At 31.3% G+C, this 18539-nt stretch overlaps 1 protein-coding gene across 1 annotated transcript; it reads right to left on the bottom strand.

Annotated features, from left to right (window-relative positions):
- Positions 1-417: 417 nt before the first annotated feature.
- On the bottom strand, positions 418-18393 carry LOC145101906 (GDSL esterase/lipase At1g29660-like). Its single transcript, XM_079039211.1, has 5 exons — positions 18123-18393; positions 17535-17659; positions 1369-1602; positions 1002-1239; positions 418-769 (listed from the first exon to the last, which is right to left on the bottom strand). The coding sequence occupies exons 1-5, from the start codon at positions 18382-18384 to the stop codon at positions 549-551; spliced, it is 1080 nt and encodes a 359-aa protein (XP_078895337.1). The 5' UTR covers positions 18385-18393; the 3' UTR covers positions 418-548.
- Between the last annotated feature and the right edge of the window lie 146 nt (positions 18394-18539).

Below are 18539 nucleotides of genomic sequence, written 5' to 3'. Positions count from 1 at the left end.
CATGCATATTTTATCGTCACTAAATGAGAGTCTCATCGTCGGTGAGACGTTATAGGCGGTCTTAGCCTCCAAGTTTTTAGGGTTTATTTTTTATATATTTACTTATATTATTATAATAAAAAAATGTTCTGTATTAAACCTACACATGCAACAACGTAAAAAGAAAAACGAGATCGGAGCAAAAATTGGTGGAGAAGACGAAGAGATTCCAGCTGATTCTTCATGAATCTAAGCAATTTTTATTCTTCATGAATCTAAGCAATTAATCAAATTTTTACTTAAAAATTTATTGTTAAGGGTCTTCCTTTGTTATTTTGTTAGGGGCCTCAAATGAATTGGATTTGAATTGGCCCTGCACGTAATATTTAAATAAATATATTTTTAATTTTCACTAACAAATTTTATAATATGATCGATGAATATCGTCGGACAGAGGGAAATTTTGCAAATTAATTCCTGCATTTTTAGTATGAATAATAATGCATAGTAACACTTTTCATTATCTTCATATTTATGTACAACAAGTTAATGTTTATTATGACATCTTATTAGTTTTGAACTCGCACCAAATGATATATATCATATGGGTAAGCATCAGCGGGATGAATAGCATGATATGCTCTTGTTGCCATGGCTATATTTGAAATCTCAGAGGGATGAAGAGCATCGTAGTAAATATGAAAAATTCTAAACGGGCAAGGGATGGAGCCAGCCTTGCATGCCCATTCTCCGTCTAATTTGCAACAAGGAGGAGTTCGCATCGCCGTATCTGAAAAATCCAAAAGCGTCTTACAAAACTAATGGATCTTACAAGTTCATCTTTATACTTTTAACATCATGAAAAATTTCCTTCAAATAAAAAACACCGAAGATGGTTTATATCATGTCATGTGTATACATAAACCTGATTTCATCACTGAGTTACAGAGTAAAATCAAGCTATGAGACCAGGTACGTATATGGTATACAATCCCATATTAAAATCATTGCTCGTGTTTTACCTCCTTGTGGATATAAAATGCTCGTAATGTTGATGAAAGTGAATAATGCATCTTCGTTATTAGCGTTGAGCTGATCAACAAGAGGCTTAAACTTATGATTAAATAACATGGCTGCTTTGTTGATTGACTTTACACATGGTTTCCCATCGGTACCAAACTTGCTTGTCGCAAGAGGGGTGCACCCTATTTGAGTCAGAGCAAATAAAGCAACTTTCCTAGCTCCCATCTTATACAAAGTCTGTCAAACATCCAAATGATGATGAGAACCTCGAAATGGAAATGGGAATGAAGAAGGGCATTTTTCAGAAAAAAAAAGAAGAAGATTATAATGAATGCATAAGGAAGACGAAAGTAACAAGATGTGTACCCTTAATTGCTTAGAGTATTGTTTCATAAGGACTTCTGCATATTTTTTCGGGGAATATAAGCGACTTGTGTTGTAATGGTCATGCAGAAAGTAGTTGTTAACAAAATCGTTGCTTCCGATATTTACAACGTACATACATTCCTTGAGGGTACTTATATTTCGTTGCATGCGCGAAAGGCGTGAAATTACTGCTTTGTGATTAATTAATTGCATATCAAGACTGAACCGACCTCCCTGTTAATATTTGATAAAATAAAATTAATCTCTAATTGGTAGTCATTATGAATTTATGATTATGTAATATGCCAAAATAATTTTCGAGAATTTGTTAGGGATAGTATTAACCATTCTACTTTGGTGTTATAAAATGAAATATGAAATGTAAGAATAGAAAAAGAGATTGAAATGGTTCTAGCAAAACGTATTTATCATCTTTTAATTATTCTTGTACTGCAAGTGTATATTTTAATTTGCAAATTTTGTTACTAGTTGTTTTTTATTTCTCTGGTGAAAATTAATTAGCGGGCATACCATATAAAGTTTGACATCAAAGGATATTTGACATAACGGTAGCAAGTGTTTTTTTATTATTGCCCTTGGGCTAAAGGTTAATAGTTTAAGTCTTTTTGGAGAGGCAATGTATACAATTTAAGAGTAGAATACAAGATGTGTGAGCTAGCCGTTCTATAAAATTTTAAAATTTTACACCCGTATACTTAGTATGTTTGGATGTTCTCCGTAGAGTAGGAATAGTTGTTCAGTCTATTACTCTATTCAAAGAGCCCACCCATGGAAATAATATACAAGTTATATCTGATGGAGATTAGTCTTCATAGTCATAACAAGTTCGATAATATAGTAGTGTCCTTTTTTATTACACACAATAACAAAATAAAAATAGATCTGAAAAGATATTTATATGAGGGGCTTGTTTTGTTAATTAATTAATAATTTAGTTAATTAATTTGAAAATAATGGAATATTGAATATTCGATAATGATTTGAATTCCATGGATAATGATAATTAAATTTAGTAATTATCTCTAAGGTTTCAAATCACCACCGGATATAAAAGGGGCTCTAAATCCGGTTTTGTGATATGAGAGATAACCCTTCAACTATTAAAATTTGGATATTCCAAAAACCCTAAGAATTCCCATAGTGCAGTTTCCACGTTGTGCCAGCTAGATCACCACGTCATGTGCAACAGTTGAATCAATTTTTCAGTTTTATTTGAAGCTCACAGTTCGAGGATTGCTTGGATAGCTTCTATCTTGTGTCTTGGGTGTGATTTGAGAAGAGGAACTCTATGTTGGGTTCTCTAGTCCATCCAATTGGCTCGTCAAAAGAAGAAACCTACCAAGAGATCAAAGGTATATTTCTAACTATTTTGTCCTAATAAGTCACTTAGATTGATTGAGTTAGATCCATATTGTTCTGAGTCTTCTAGATTAGAAGTGTTTGTTGTTTCCGTTGCCCAATAGTTGATCTTGGATAGGCTCGAAACGCATCAGCGGTATTAGAGTCTGGTTAACTCAAGTCTATTGCACTTAGACATTGTCTTGACAAGTATGTTAGGGTTTGTATGTGTATGGTTTCTGTTATAATCATTTTAAATGACTAGAAATTCTCTTGATAAAAATCGAATTTGTTAATGCTTGAAAATCGATGTTTTTGATCGCCCTACCACTTCGAAACATCGTGGCTGGTCCTCCACCACATCGTGGGCTCGGTCGATATTGAATTTGGATTGCCACTGTCTTCATCGCCACACCGTGGTTCCTTCTTGGCCACGTTGTGGCTAGCTGTAGAGAACCTAAAATAATAATTTCATAAACTGCATGTTTTTTGTGTGCCACGATATGGTTGTTCCTTCCCCACGTCGTGGAACCTAAAGTTCCAGATTTTTCTAAATTCGTTTCTTATTCTGGTTGCCCATCTTTTCAATTTTAAACTCATACAAATTAGCCTTTATACTAAAACATAAAGCCAATTTGATTTAATTATAAGATTAATTAAAAGATAAAGGATTAGGACTCTCTTAAATAATTTAAATGTTGACTTTTAGTCAATTGAATTAAAAGACATATAAATCCAAAATGTATGTATGTATGTATGTATATATATATATATATATATATATATATATATATATATATATATATATTGTAAAATAGTATTTATGTGTATCACATCAACTACAAACATTGAGTCCTTGCATGCTTCTTAAAAGTGCATTGTTAGTCGAACCTCGACTAGGCTCGTCCATTTTATTGCAATATAAAATGTTTAAGGTAGGTATCTTTGATTCCTAATGAGGTAGACTTTTAAGTGTCATTCATTGTTCGCTACTCTCACCGACTTCTTGCATTTGAAGTGGAGTTACTGAAAGGGTTTGATAGGATAATTTTACAAAGTTAAAAATATTAACTTAATAAGTAATAAAACAAAATCCTATTTTATATAATAATGTGAATCTTATGCTTCACATGGAAATTACACCTTGTGGTATATTCTTGTGATGTAAGCGTGTGTGGTTTACCAGCTCGGTAAGGGAAGAATATAGTCAAAGAAATGTATATGTTGATCGCGATTCTCAAGCATTACTTGATCTGAATCTCATTGTAACATCGCATGCTCAATTCACCATTTTGATTCATGATCCTCGGCTATTCCAATCATAATTGTTAAATAAGCATAAGAATAGATTAACATGCTATTGACATAAGTCAATAAAGATCGTTTCTCGGAATCTTATAGAGATTATGTCTGGAAATAGTTTGTCCAGCTAAATGACTTCACTTTGTAGATTTTGGCTAATCCACTTTAGATAGTGAAGCCAAATATGGATCCTAGCCTTTTTGTTTAATAATTTTTATTGGGTAATTATATTAAAATGATTTCTTGATCCAACTGATTGTGTTTTTCTTTGTATAAATGTCTTCTATCAAGCTTCTCACTACTTTCACTCATCTTGTGAGATAAGCTCACTAGTCCTAACTACTTGGATTGGATTCGTAACATATGGATCACTTTGAGGTACGAAAACAAGGAGTATGTGTTGGACGAGTATCTTGAAGAGGAGCTTCTCGATGATGCTACTAAAGAAGAAGCAGCTAAACATGAAAGCATCACAATCACTCTATTGACGTGTCAGGTCTAATGTCGGAAACCACGTATTTTGAACTCCAAAGGAGTTGTCAGAACATTGGGGCGTACCAAATGAACGATCAGCTCAAGGACATGTTCCAATAAAAAGCTTGGCCTAAGAGATTCAAGGTGATGCAATCAATTATAGGTTTCAGCAACATGAGGGTGGTTCTGTAAGTACACATGTTCTAAATCTAAAAAGGGTACTTTGATAGAATTCACCATCTTGAGTTCCCCTTCACTCAAGAGTTGGCTATTGATGGGATTCTTAACTTATTGATTAGTGCATAGAAGCAGTTCACTGTGAACTAATATATGAATGGTTTGGAAAAAACTATCATGGAGCTTCATGGGATGCTCAAGACTGTCGAGCAAAGAATTTTTCCACCTAGGAACACAAGTTCAACAACTCATGTGTTGGCTATTAGGGAAGGTGGTGTCAAGAGAAAGAGACCATCACATCCCAATATCAAGGGAAAAGGGAAAGGACAAGTGGGTGCTCCTAATTCCATCCCTAATAAGGGCGCATCTGACATACCACTAGTTGAATACAAATTGTAATAGTATTGGTAGATTTTTCATAGGGATGAACATAGCAAATCCATGCGACCGATACTGATGAGTACTTAAAAATGGAAATTTTAAGTATTGGAGTAACCACGCTTAAATATTCCATGGATCATGTCATGAGTAAACTAAGAAGACTATGTTTCATATCTTCAAATGGAGATGCATGAACATATGTTCTATAACCTGTTATGTCTTGGTTTTTCCCTAACGTTGCCCGTAACTAGAAATCATACATGTTTTGACTAGATATTGCATGAGGAATAGTACTGACCTATGTAGTCAAAGTTTATTTGATCCTTCTTCTAGAAATGGAGAAATAGATATCTTTGGGCGCCTCGTTGATTTTGTTTTTGACAACAAGTGCTTGGCCAAGTTGAGACTTAATTGACTATAATTGATAGCCAGTCTGAATGTCACCACAAGTCAGTATCAACAATATAATCTTAAAGGATGAGACTGACCATAGATCCATGTCTCTAGTTTATAGTAAGATATCATGAAGATCAAAGGAATTTGAAGTTGTTAGTCTTAGGGTTGTTTATAGCAATGTTTTCATAAGTATACTAGTTGCACTGGATTGCCACTCATTGTTGTTTCGAGTAAGTATTAGATATGTCAGTTGTTAATTCCTAAATACAAGTGGAAGCAAAGGGAGATTAATACCCATAGTCATAACAAACCCGATAATATTACCATAACTAACAGTGTCCTTTTGGGTTACACACAAGAACAAAATAAAAACAGATCTGAAAATATATTTATATGTGTGACTTGTTTTGTTAATTAATTAATATTTTAATTAACTAATTTGAAAATAATATGGAATATTTCAAAATGATTTGAATTTCATAGATAATGATAATTAAATTTGGTAATTATCTCTAGGGTTTAAAATCCCCACCCTATACAAAGGGGGATCTAAATCCAGTTTTGAGATATGAGAGATAATCCTTCAACTGTCAAAAGTTCGGATATTCCAAAAATCCTAAGAATTCCCGGAGTGTAGTTCCAATGTCGTGGCGGCGAGATAACTACGTCGTGGTCAATAGCTGAATCGATTTTTTTGTTTTGTTTGAAGCTAATAGTTTGAGGAATATTGCTTGAATCTACTTCTATCTTGTGTCTTCGGTGCAATTTTAGAAGCAAAACTCTATGTTAGGTTTTCTAATCCATCCAAGTGGCTCATCAAAAGAAGAAACCTCCTAAGGGATCAAAGGTATATGTCTAATTATTGTGCCCTAATAAGTAACTTAGATTTTTTGAGTTAGATCCATATTGTTTTGAGTCTTCTAGATATAAAATTGTTTGTTGTCTCCGCTACCCAATGGTTGATCTTCGATAGGCTTAAAACCCTTCAATATCTTCTTTACTTAGAGAATTTCGAATGAAACCAAGACAAGACAATTAATGACTTATTACTAATTTTTATCCATTAAATACCAATAGAGTGGACGACTCGATATTGATGTAGGTGCTTTTGCATTGAAGATATGTAGCCATTATTCATATAGGTAAAATTACATATCTATGTCGATCACAAGAGTTTAAAGTACTTATTTAGCCGAATAAAATTGAACATAAGACAACAACATTAAATGGAATTGTTGAAGGACTGCAACAAAAAGATACTATATCATCCTAGAAAGATGAAACTAGTTATAAACGCCTTAAATCAAAAGAAATATTAAATTCATGGAAAGTTAGCACATGTAGGAATTACTAACCATGTACCTAATTTGAATGAATATCAAAATGAAGCCTTCATGGAGGAACCACTAACGAAAGAGAAAATAAACAATGACTCTAAACTTTTGTGTAACATCTGGATCCTTGAGTTATGAAAATTAGACTAATTTTAGGAGTTTTGTGTTGGCCATGACGTGACGTAGGTATCCCCACGATGTGGCATGGCCGCTTGACCACGTATTTCAAATTGGTTGCCACAACATGGCGTTTGTTTTTAGACAAACCCCAGTTTTGAGCTTAAGGCCCTATTTATGGGAAGTGATGGCTAGGTTTTTCTCCATCCTCAACCTCCATCACCTCCAAGAGCTTTGAAGAAACCCTAACCCCCTTCCTCCTCCTCCATCTTTTTTTTTTCTCTCTCTATCTCTCTCTCTATCTCTCTATCTCTTTCATATTTGAGCATATCTTTAGTATTTTGGTGTAGTTTGAAGGAAGAAGAAGATGATTTGTTGCAAGGATTAAGTAAAGACCACCTCCACATCTCGAAGATCATTTTCGGGACAATTTATAAGGGTTCAAGCTTTCATCTTTATGGTTTATTTCCTTAGATCTCGATTGTTTATATTCCAGTTCATATTAGGATGAATTTTTCTTTTATGAAACACTTTCACACGATCAACCCATACATATCAATTCGGCTACATATAAAGTACGAAGCTCATCTTTAAATGCATAAAATATCAAACGGGCAGCCAATGACAAATAAATAAGATATCAATATCTATTTTCATTTAAAAGATATAAAATAATTTGTGTCATTCATGGCAAACATCACGATAGGGCGGGAGAAGTGGATAGTTGTATACGATCGAGATGTTTTTTGATATATATATATATACACACACACACACACACACACTAGTGGTGAGACCCAAGTATTACATGAGTTAATTTAAAAAAAAAGTTAAATATGAAGGTCTAAATAATTGAGAACTCTGAATTTATAAGAAAAATAAGCAAAATAATGAATTATTAAAGTTGAAATATTTTTATCTTTTAAATATAAACAAATAATTTAAATAAATAAACAAAAGAAACTAATAAACTTTAATTTAAATTTTTTGAAATTAGAAGATAAATTTATTAATGAAATTGATATCCATTTATTACTTTATTTATTGCAATTAATACATCCTCCCTAATAATTAAAGATCTTTTTGCCACATGTCACATTCTCATTTATTTTGCCACATGTAATTTTCTGATTATTTTAAATTAATTTTAATTCCACATGTCATTATATTGTTTTTTTTCATTTTATTAAATTTCTAGATAGTATTTAAATGTAATAATAAATTCATATCAATTTCATTAATAAACTTTCATTCTAATTTTAAAATTACTAAATTAAAGATGCATTAATTTGCTTTATTTATTTATCTAATTTATTTGTTTAAATTTTAAAGAGAAAAAAACACTTTAATTTTTATACTTTAATATTTTCTTATTTTTCTTATAAATTAAAGCTTCTCAAATGTTTAGAATTTTGTATTTAATTTTTTTTAAATAAACTCATGTAATACATGGGTCTCATACCTAGTTAAAATATTCTATAAAATTTAATAAAATAGAAAAACTCATAAAATGACATGTTGAAAAAAATTAATTCAAAATCACTAGAAATTAACATTTTTCAAATTAAAAGAGAGCATGCCATATGGCAAAAATTTTCTTTATTTATTAGGGGATATATATATATATATATATATATATATATATATATATATATATATATATATATATATATATATATATATATATATATATATATATATATATATATATATATATATGGAAAAGTTCAATAGAGAACCCTAATTATTGGTTCTCCAAGTAACTAAATATTTTTTTCAAGTTCTAGAACTTATTATTTATTGAAAAAAAAAACTAAAAATATCTAAATTCATAACTTAACATTGTAAATGTTAAATATACTTTTCGGATTCACCGTGTGAATTTAGATTCACATTGTGAATTTTCAAAGATTCATATTATGAATTTCACGAAATCTTTTTATCGAATTTGATATCTTTGGAAAAATGATAAAAAGTTATAAATTTCTGTATTTTTGTTTTTTTTTTTGATAAAAAATAAGTTCTAAAAGTTAAAAAAAAAAAAGATTGGTTCCTTGGTTTCTTGGTTAATTATGGTATTCTATTGAACCTCGTGTATATATATATATATATATATATATATATATATATATATATATATAGAGAGAGAGAGAGAGAGAGAGAGAGAGAGAGGGAGCTAGGTTCAAATGTGGACTGACATCTATTGTGTGGACGTGTGAATAATGCTATTCTGTGAGATTACAAAGAAAATATGTTGTTTGATAATATGAATACTTTCAATCTTATATAATTATTTTAATTAATAAGAATTTTCACTAATTAAATCGTCTATAAGGTTATTATATATATATATTTAAAATTATTCTCATTCTGTCAGAATGTTATCTGGAAGTTTATTGAGTCGTATTCTGTAAGAATTAAAATAAATAAAAAACGATGAATGAGAACAAAAATGAATTAAAATTGGCGAGAATCCATTAAAATAACAATATTTCTATGAGATTGATCGCATTCACATTGCTAAACAACATATTCTCTTAGTATTTTTCATAAAATAGCATTATCCAGACGTCCACATAATAGTTGTCCATCTACATTATAAGTTAGCAATATATATATATATATATATATATATATATATATATATATATATATATATATATATATGTGTGTGTGTGTGTGTGTGTGTATATATATATATATATATATATATATATATATATATATATATATCAAGGTTGTGAAAATCACTTGTCGGTAGGTCTACAGTCGACTGACATTAAATGATTAATCGGACTATGCAACAATTAATTAGGGATTAATTGGTAACCCTAAATTATTAATAAAATTATTTAAAAAAGTTAATATATCCTACAAAAATATGTATTTGAAAATTTTAAATTTTAAAAATTTGAAAACTTGAAAATTTTAGTATAATATTTAGAAATTTGAAAAGTAAAATTTTTTGTGTAATGTTTGAAAATAAAAATAATACGAACTTATTTAAATATTTCTCGCCTATGATAGGCCGTCAAGGGCGGCCAATGGCCGTCAAGCCCTAGTTTGACAGATTTTGACAAATTTCCAACAAACACCTTAATCGTAATCGGTTCAAGGCTGCTAAACGATTAATTGTCAATTAATCGGCCACCAAGGCTGATTTCCGCAACAATAATATATATATATATATATATATATATATATATATATATACACACACACACACACACACACATAACTTATAATAATGACAAGGGCCTTTTTTCTGACTCATCCTGCACATTTAAGTATTTTTAAATCCTCAGAACCGAACCTAATGACAAAACAGTTCAAACCATCAAATTAATACTCAACTGTTACAAACTCCCCTAGAAGTCCAAACTGTATACACTTATTTGGGAATTATATGGGTGAGTAATAGATATTTAATTCTCAAAACAAGAGAAATGACATGTTTGATGAGGGATTCATGGATATATATATATATATATATATATATATATATATATATATATATATATATATATTTATTAACCGGGCCTAACGGGTAATCGGCGGGTAGTGGTTTCGAAAAAAATTTAAATCGGAACCGAACCGCTTAATGCGGTTCCAAAACTTCAAGAACTGGAACCGAAAATGCTTAAGACAGTTCAAGTTCCAGAACCAACGGTTTCAAGGTGGTTCCGACTTCGAAAGCGGTTACCCTGTTATTCTACTCACCCTTAATTAGACTGTCGAAATCTAGAAACCACAACGTGGTGAGTAGGTTGCCACACGTAGGGATTGAAGAATCTGTGACTTTTTTGCCGCCTACTCTCCACGACGTGGATAAGAATTGGCCACAGTGTGGCGACCATCTAAGTTGATTTTGACCGTTGACTTTATGACTTGGTTTCTTTTGGTCAATTGGTTAGCTTTAGAAGTTAGACTATGGGTTTACCATGTATGGTTTATTAAGAGGTTTATAGTACCCGTTGATTGATTGTGAGAGTTATTAGTTACTGACTACATATGTGTGGTGAGTCTTCTCACTATACTATGTAGGTTGCTAGATTGTATTTGTGGCTTTTGCATGAAAGATTGTGGTTGGATCACATCATATGTCTGAAAGACTATGGTTGGATCACAACATCTATATGAAAGACTATGGCTGGATCATATCAGTTGTATGAAAGACTGTGGAGATCACAACATCTATTTGAAAGACTTGTTTGTTTTTGTGACTTGCATGGGAGACCATGGTTGGATCATGGCATAAAGGTTACAGATGGGCTGTAATCTGGGAGAGATTGTAAGACTATGGTTAATAATACACTCACGTAGGAATGGGTCAAGTGATTTGTATGATATGTTGTATTTTGGGGAACTCATTAAGCTTTATGCTTATGGATTTGTGGTTTAAATATTTTTTCAGGTACTTCCAATTATAAAGGGAAGAAACTGACTTGACTGTACAACATCCCATGCTGGCTTTTTTTTGCACTGATTTTTACAATTCTACTCTGATGTATTGGAGATACATTTTACTATGTTTGGTTTTGACCCAAGGTTGTATGGATTTGATGGTTTGAAAATAAAAATTTTTACTAATATTTTTGGGACATTGCATTTTGATGGAAAATTTTGGGTACCTAAATGTGGTAAGTCTAGAAAGTTGTTAAGTAAAACTTATAGTAAAATCTAATCATTGTTGATAGCTACAAAGAAATAGGAATAAATTAATATGGATTTTATTATGAAACAACCTGTATATCATAGAGTTCAGATTCCATTAGGTTAATTTGGGACTGCTTAACTAAGTTAGTCTATTTCGTTCATATGTGTGTGCAAGAGCATCTGGATATATTATCTCTAACTGAGACAATTGATTCACCTCCAAAATTTTGAAAATATTTGAAGAGCATATAGGATCGAAAGTCCTTATGATCACGTTCTATTGATTTTGGTGGTAGAAGGGAAGAACATCTAACAATCTTTGAATTTAGATACAGTAACACTTACCACTCTTGTATCTGAATAAAAACGTATGAATCATAACCCCTACATGTTGGAACGGAGTGTAAAAACCATTATTTGGGCAGGAGATGGTGCAACAAAGTGAATACACGGTCAAAGAGATATGTGAGCATATACATATTGCTCAAGAAAGACAGAAACAATACGTTAGCCGAATATGAAGACCCTTGGAATTAAAAGTGTGGGAAATGGATAGATTGTCAGGTATCACCTTCGAATGGAATCGTTCATTTTTGAAAACTACGAAAGTTGAACTAAGACTCATTAGACCTTTTAAATAATTGAGAACTAGGTGTAAGACCCATGTATTACATGGGTTTATATATATATATATATATATATATATATATATATATATATATATATATATATATATATATATATAATTTTAACAATTTGAAAAGTTTGAATTTATAAGAAATATGAGAAAATTTTGAATTATTAAAATTAATGAAGATTTAATGTATTGCATACATTACATATATAAACCCTTTCTAGTAAATACATTACATATATATATATATATATATATATATATATATATATATATATATATATATATATATATATATATATATATATATATATATATTACCTTACATATTAAATGTGGAATTTTAATTTAATAAAATGAAAAATACAATAAAATGACAAGTGAAAAATAGAAAATTCAAAAATTTTAGAAAATGACATGTGTCCAAATGAAGGAGAAGATGACCTGTGGCAAAAAGTTTATTATTTATTAGGGAGGAAGTGGGATCCATAACCTACAAATTAAAGTTGCTTAAGAAACTTCACATAATTCACAATGATTTCAAATATCAAATTTATGAATGCCACTTGAGATTAAAAAAAATAGAGATCTCGAGATTCACTTCAGCAACATATTTCTCATTTGCCGTTCTAAGGCTCAAGCGTAACAGTAGCAACGATGTATGCCTAATCATAAATGATTAAATGAAAAAGAGGTCTAATCATATATGATTAAGGTTCTAAATGGCATGAGGCTTGGCGTGGCGGCAAGGCCAAACCTCAAGCTTAACGAGCCATGACGTGCCATGCTGTTTTTCAAGACGTGATGTAAAGCAATGATTTTATATTAATTTATAATTATATTACCACATAAATTTAAATTTATAACAAATATAACTAGTTTTTAGAATTGTTATATCAAATACTAATAACAAAAGATTAACAAAAAACACAATAGTTGTATCCCCGATTAGAAAAGACATAACAAAGAGCAAAAAAACATGTCTCAAACAAAAAAGAAGTGCCACAACGCGCCATAGCATGCCATATCACGTCTTGTCATGTGTCACGCTTAACAACAATGTTATGAAACTTCTTAACGGCGAAGCCACGACTCACGGCAGGGCACACCTTGGCGCACCTTCTAGAACACTATATATGATTATATATGTTTATACGTAAATGCATAATCATCAATGATTATACATATATGTATGTTCATAGATTGAGTAATCATATATGATTATGACAGTTGGTAGTAGAAGAGGTGGTGATGGTATAAGTAACGAATGTGGCAATGGTGGGGTCGGATGGTATCAAAGGTGGTTGTAATGGTGGTGGCGGAGTAAAAAGGAACGTGTGGCAATATATAATCCTTTATGATTATAACTGGTTTATCGTGTCGGAGGGTTAGAGGGGCAGATGTGAAATATATGACTGATTTTGAATCTCAATATCTCTGTTTTTTTTTAATATCAACGGAATGTACATTTCTCTCTCTCTCTGTGTGTGTGTGTGTATATATATATATATATATATATATATATATATATATATATACTACTACTACTAGCGTACTATTGTTTACATTAGGGTCCTTGGTGTAAGTTTATGCTCTATATATCTTATCATGTACGCCTCCCACAGAAAAAAAATCAAGTCATTTGGACACTATTATAAAGATTAAAGAAGTTATGCTTTACATGATGAAACCACACTTTGTGTTTAGCATGGGCACTAAGAAAGGTAGATTTATATTTTTGATTATGAGTCTAACATCTATTGCGTCGAATTAAAGTTTTTAAATACTAAAAATGTGATAAATCATTTCAACTCATTTTTCTTCGTATCTGCTCTAGAGGATAAAAGAATACCTTGAGATTTTGGGCCAATCTAAGTTGATTTGGAGTGTGATAAATGAATAATTGATAATTTTTAATCATATATTATCAAGCTTGGAAGATATGCATCTTGATCTACATCTTCTCCTTCAAATAAGGTGGGGTTGGGTTGTGTTAACGTTGCGAAAGATTTCACTATAGACCCAATTCTGTAAATTTATAGTTTTAATGTATTTTATATGATGTGATTACCTTATTAATTATCTTATAACATGATGAATGGAGCAAATCCATGTTGTTCTTGATGAAGGGTTTAAAAGTGAAGAAGGGTAATGTTTAACTTAGGAAATTGGTAAGATAGTTAGTCTCATTGTTGTAAATAAGTTTTTGAGATAATAAGATTTAATTTACGGTTGCATAATAGCTAAACTACAGGATAAGTGGTTAACAATTCAACATTAAGTTAATAAACTTGCCGTTTACAAAAAAAAACAAAAAAAGGGGGACTAATCTCAGCTATTTTAAATACATTAATCATTATGACTTCAAATTGATGAAACCTAGGCTTAATACCGTCGAATAGTCCATTTGGCTAACATGAAGGTTCCTAATCTAACAACTAACTAGGAGGTCATGGGTTCAATCCCATACAAAAGAGATATTTAATTGTTTGTCGTTTCAAATAAAAAAGTATTGGACTGTGAAGAGTTGATACTACCGACGTGGCAGCTCCTTCAAGGCGTCGTAATGTGGTCTCCTATGGCGTCGTAATGTGGTATCACAACTAGAGGAGAAGTTTTTTTTTGACCAATTGGTGATGTGAAGGTGATTCTTGGTGCTTGCTTTTTCTGGTGTTTCATTGAAGGTGAAAAGGGTATTTAGATGATGTTCCAATTTAGTCTTCACATGTAATTTTCGCTTAAGATTAATGAAAAGAAAACAAAAGCACAAATACCAAATTTAACTATAATGGATGTATTCTTTTTCTTGTGAAAAAAATTAGACTTTTAATTGGGTTACAAAGGCAAGTTCGTTTAGGTTTCGTTCATTAAACTGCCTTTGTTTTGAGTTTGCGATTTGTTTCTTGGGGACCCTCTACAAAGATTGTGTCAGAAGTGGAGTCTCAAAGATTGCATGCCAAATGTTCGATAAAAGTTCTCAAAGACGTCAAGTAGTGTTCTTCGTGTTCAAAAATAGGGGTTTGACTATCATTTCAAAGGGATCGAATAAGGGGTGAACGGGTCTCAATCAGGTGGCAATCCAGTTGATTTTCATGGGGTTTTTCGATCAAAGGAAGTAGTTGACATATTTGACAACATAGAGGATGTTTCTTCAAGTAGTATTGGGTATGTTTCTAAGGAAGAATGGTCTATGGTGGGTGGAGTTTTAGTTTAAGGCACAGGTGTTGCAAAAGAAACAAAGAACGTGGTTTTCACTTGTCGGAAAGAGGATAGCAAGTAAGGGTGAGATAGAGTATATGGAAAGAAGAAGGTAAAGAAATGACTATGGTAGTGGTGTCATGGGATACCAGTTTTGGTCTCGTCCAAGAGGTGTACCGTGTTGAGTTGGGGTACTTCTTTCAATAAGAAGTTGATGGTCCACCGAGATGGTTCTTTGTGTATGGTGGAGAAGGTGGAGGGGATTTCCAAACAACTAGAAGATAACGACTTTGTGGTCGTATCGAATGTTGAAAAGTATGCTACTCAAATTGATATGAAGGAGTTGGACGTGAGTTTTTTCAACATAGCCTTGGGTCTTTAATGGTGGATTTGTATAAGGATGTTCCTTAAGGTGGAGTCGAGTGGGTTATTCTTCGATTGCTTGGGTTTGGTGCAAAAGACAGGTTAGACCGTCGGTTAGATATGGGTTCGAGGACATAGGAGCCTACATAGATGATGGGTGGGTATTACTTGGTGGGAGGCGATGTTTGGCTCGATAGGGGTGGGTTGTGGGTTAAGGCGATGTTTCGAAAAGGTAGACAAGTCAACTACCAAGGAAAATTTTCACCCGTAGTGCGACATGTGATTTTTTTATTGTGGTCTCATTGAAGGAAACTCAAATGGCCCAACTAGGTTGATTTTTTGGTCTATCTGATGGTAGATCGCATTGTACTTATTTGCAGGTCTAAGTATATAGGGTTATACAGGTCTGATAGGCATGCTTCGGTGGCGAGAAGTTAGGTAGAGATTGAAAGTGAAGCTGGGACAACTCCAAGGTGTTTGTTTTGGTGACCCGAATGTTTTGCTTGGATACGATCGACTATCCAATGTTGTTTCAAGTTTCGAATAAAATTTGACTTTCAATTTTGAATGATAGGATTTAGTTTGTAAGCCAAGGTGAACATTGTAGATAAAAGGTGGCTTAAAACTTAAGTCTATGGTTCGTAAATAATTAAGACTTCACTATGGGGCCATTATTAATTAGAGTTGGTAATGGGTCGACCTAAGTTTGGTTCGGGTTCAATTCATTTATTAATTGGGTTGAAGATTTCAATCTAATCCAACCTTTTTATTTAAATGGGTAGATATTTCCAACCCAACCCAACCTTTCAAATAAATGGGTTGTCACCAGGTTGACTCGTTTGTATAATTTCTAACTTAACCTATTAAATATATGGGTTAAATTTTGGTTAACCATTTTAAAATAGAAAAGTAAAATAAATTAACTAAAGATTAAACCGCATAAATTAGTTCATAACTTATGTAAACTTTCAAAGTATAATAAATGTATAACCATAATTCAAAAATACAAAAAAATTGTTCAAATAATATTAAAGATATGTAATTTCGAAATGATTTTGATGAGTGACTAGTGTTGTCGGCATAAAGAAAAAAGATAGGAATTAGAATTGCATTTTTTAAAACATAAATAATAATACAAAATTGTAATTTATAAATTAATACTTAGATTAATACATGGTAATATATATATATATATATATATATATATATATATATATATATATATTAAAGTTAAATGGGTTGATGGGTTAAAAACTTGTTGACAACATTACCCAACCAAACATATTTAATTATATAAGTTAGGCGAATTAATTCATTTATCCTAAATGGATTGAAAATTTCAACCTAACTTGTTAATTTTGAGTTAGGATTGGATTGGTAGGTTGAAAATTTTCAACCTTACCTATTAATTTACAAATTAATACTTAGATTAATATTTAAATAAATATTAAATTATATATATATATATATATATATATATATATATATATATATATATATATATATATATATATATATATATATATATATATATTAAAGTTAAATGGGTTGGTGGGTTGAAATTAGTCATGTTGTATGGTATAACACATAATTCTCTTCTATTCATAAATCGTCATTATATCCTACTTTATTAAATTTTATACTTATATCTTGTTTAGTTTTTGACTAAATAATATAATTTGCTAAATATTCCATAACATATTGTAGCTTTTTACCTTTCTTAGGCGACTTAAAAATAAACAATTGGTACCAGTTAATTCACAAATGGTGATTACATTATGACTTCCGGTTTCCTCTCTAATGCCACAACCAGCGCTAGCATAATTTACACCAGTGCTGATCTCTTCGTCGGTTGCAGTAGCATAAGGTGGAATAAAGTCATCGAAGCCAAGAAATTGACCTGAAATTCATCATCCAAAGGATATGTTGATTATTACTGTCCATATTTTTCACGTATAGAAAATGAAAAAGAAAACCGACTTTTGATGAATTGATCACAAGATCATGAAAAGAATATAAAATATTTAGGAACAAAAACAACACCAACATTAATATTTTTGTTATAAAATAATGCTGAAGATTGTCCAACTCTAGATACATGGTTATAAAAGCACTGCCTATTCGATCCCTTGTCTTATAATTTAATCTAAACTTAAGGCTTCAATATGAAGTGGTTATCAAGTTCACCGATTTTTAATTTTTTAGAAATTATTTCATCTTTGTATAACAATAGTAACGCGCAAAATAATAAGTACTTATCTTGATTACTTTTGTAAATTTGGAATGTTCATTTTTTATTGGTTGGCTGAAGATGCAAATTGTCAAACAAAATGAGAGAGAGAGAAAGAAATAAAGAGAGATACCGATAATATCTGCGGTTGTCCGACCGTTGCAGAACCTGCCAGTATCAACTTTTGGAAGATCAATCCCATAAGGACGGTAATTGGCTTTCCATTTTGAGTAAAGTTCATTGTTGTTGCCATTATCGACTAATGAGTCTCCAAAGATGAAGTAACATGGTACTTTTGGTTCACTGGAAACTTTGTATGTCCCAAAGTGCCATAATAATATAAAGACGTGGACTAAGACTAAAAAGCTCGACTCGTGAGCCATTTTTGTTGGCATAAAAGGAGAGGGATTACGATAATTAATTTTTTGTGCTATCTTCCTCTTACTTAAAGACAAAAGAGGTGGGGAACTAAGTTAGGCAAAATAGTAGAAAATTTGGTAAAAACTAAGTTCATGCGTATACTTTAAAAATCAGTTAGTACTACAACATG

Source organism: Lactuca serriola, chromosome 4 (genome assembly GCF_051521515.1).
Source record: "Lactuca serriola cultivar US96UC23 chromosome 4, Lser_US96UC23_V15, whole genome shotgun sequence".
In the NCBI taxonomy this organism is placed as follows: Eukaryota; Viridiplantae; Streptophyta; class Magnoliopsida; order Asterales; family Asteraceae; genus Lactuca; species Lactuca serriola.
This window is presented reverse-complemented; position numbering and strand designations above follow the sequence as displayed.

Bases quoted from the DNA above. Each gene is read 5' to 3' on its own strand.
- LOC145101906 (XM_079039211.1), bottom strand. From the start codon at position 18,384: ATGCCAACAAAAATGGCTCACGAGTCGAGCTTTTTAGTCTTAGTCCAC. The intron at 1,603-17,534 runs GTAATCACCATT...AAATATTAACAG, and splicing joins AGGAAACCGGAAGTCATAAT to GGAGGTCGGTTCAGTCTTGA. The intron at 1,240-1,368 runs GTACACATCTTG...GATGTTTGACAG, and splicing joins AATACTCTAAGCAATTAAGG to ACTTTGTATAAGATGGGAGC.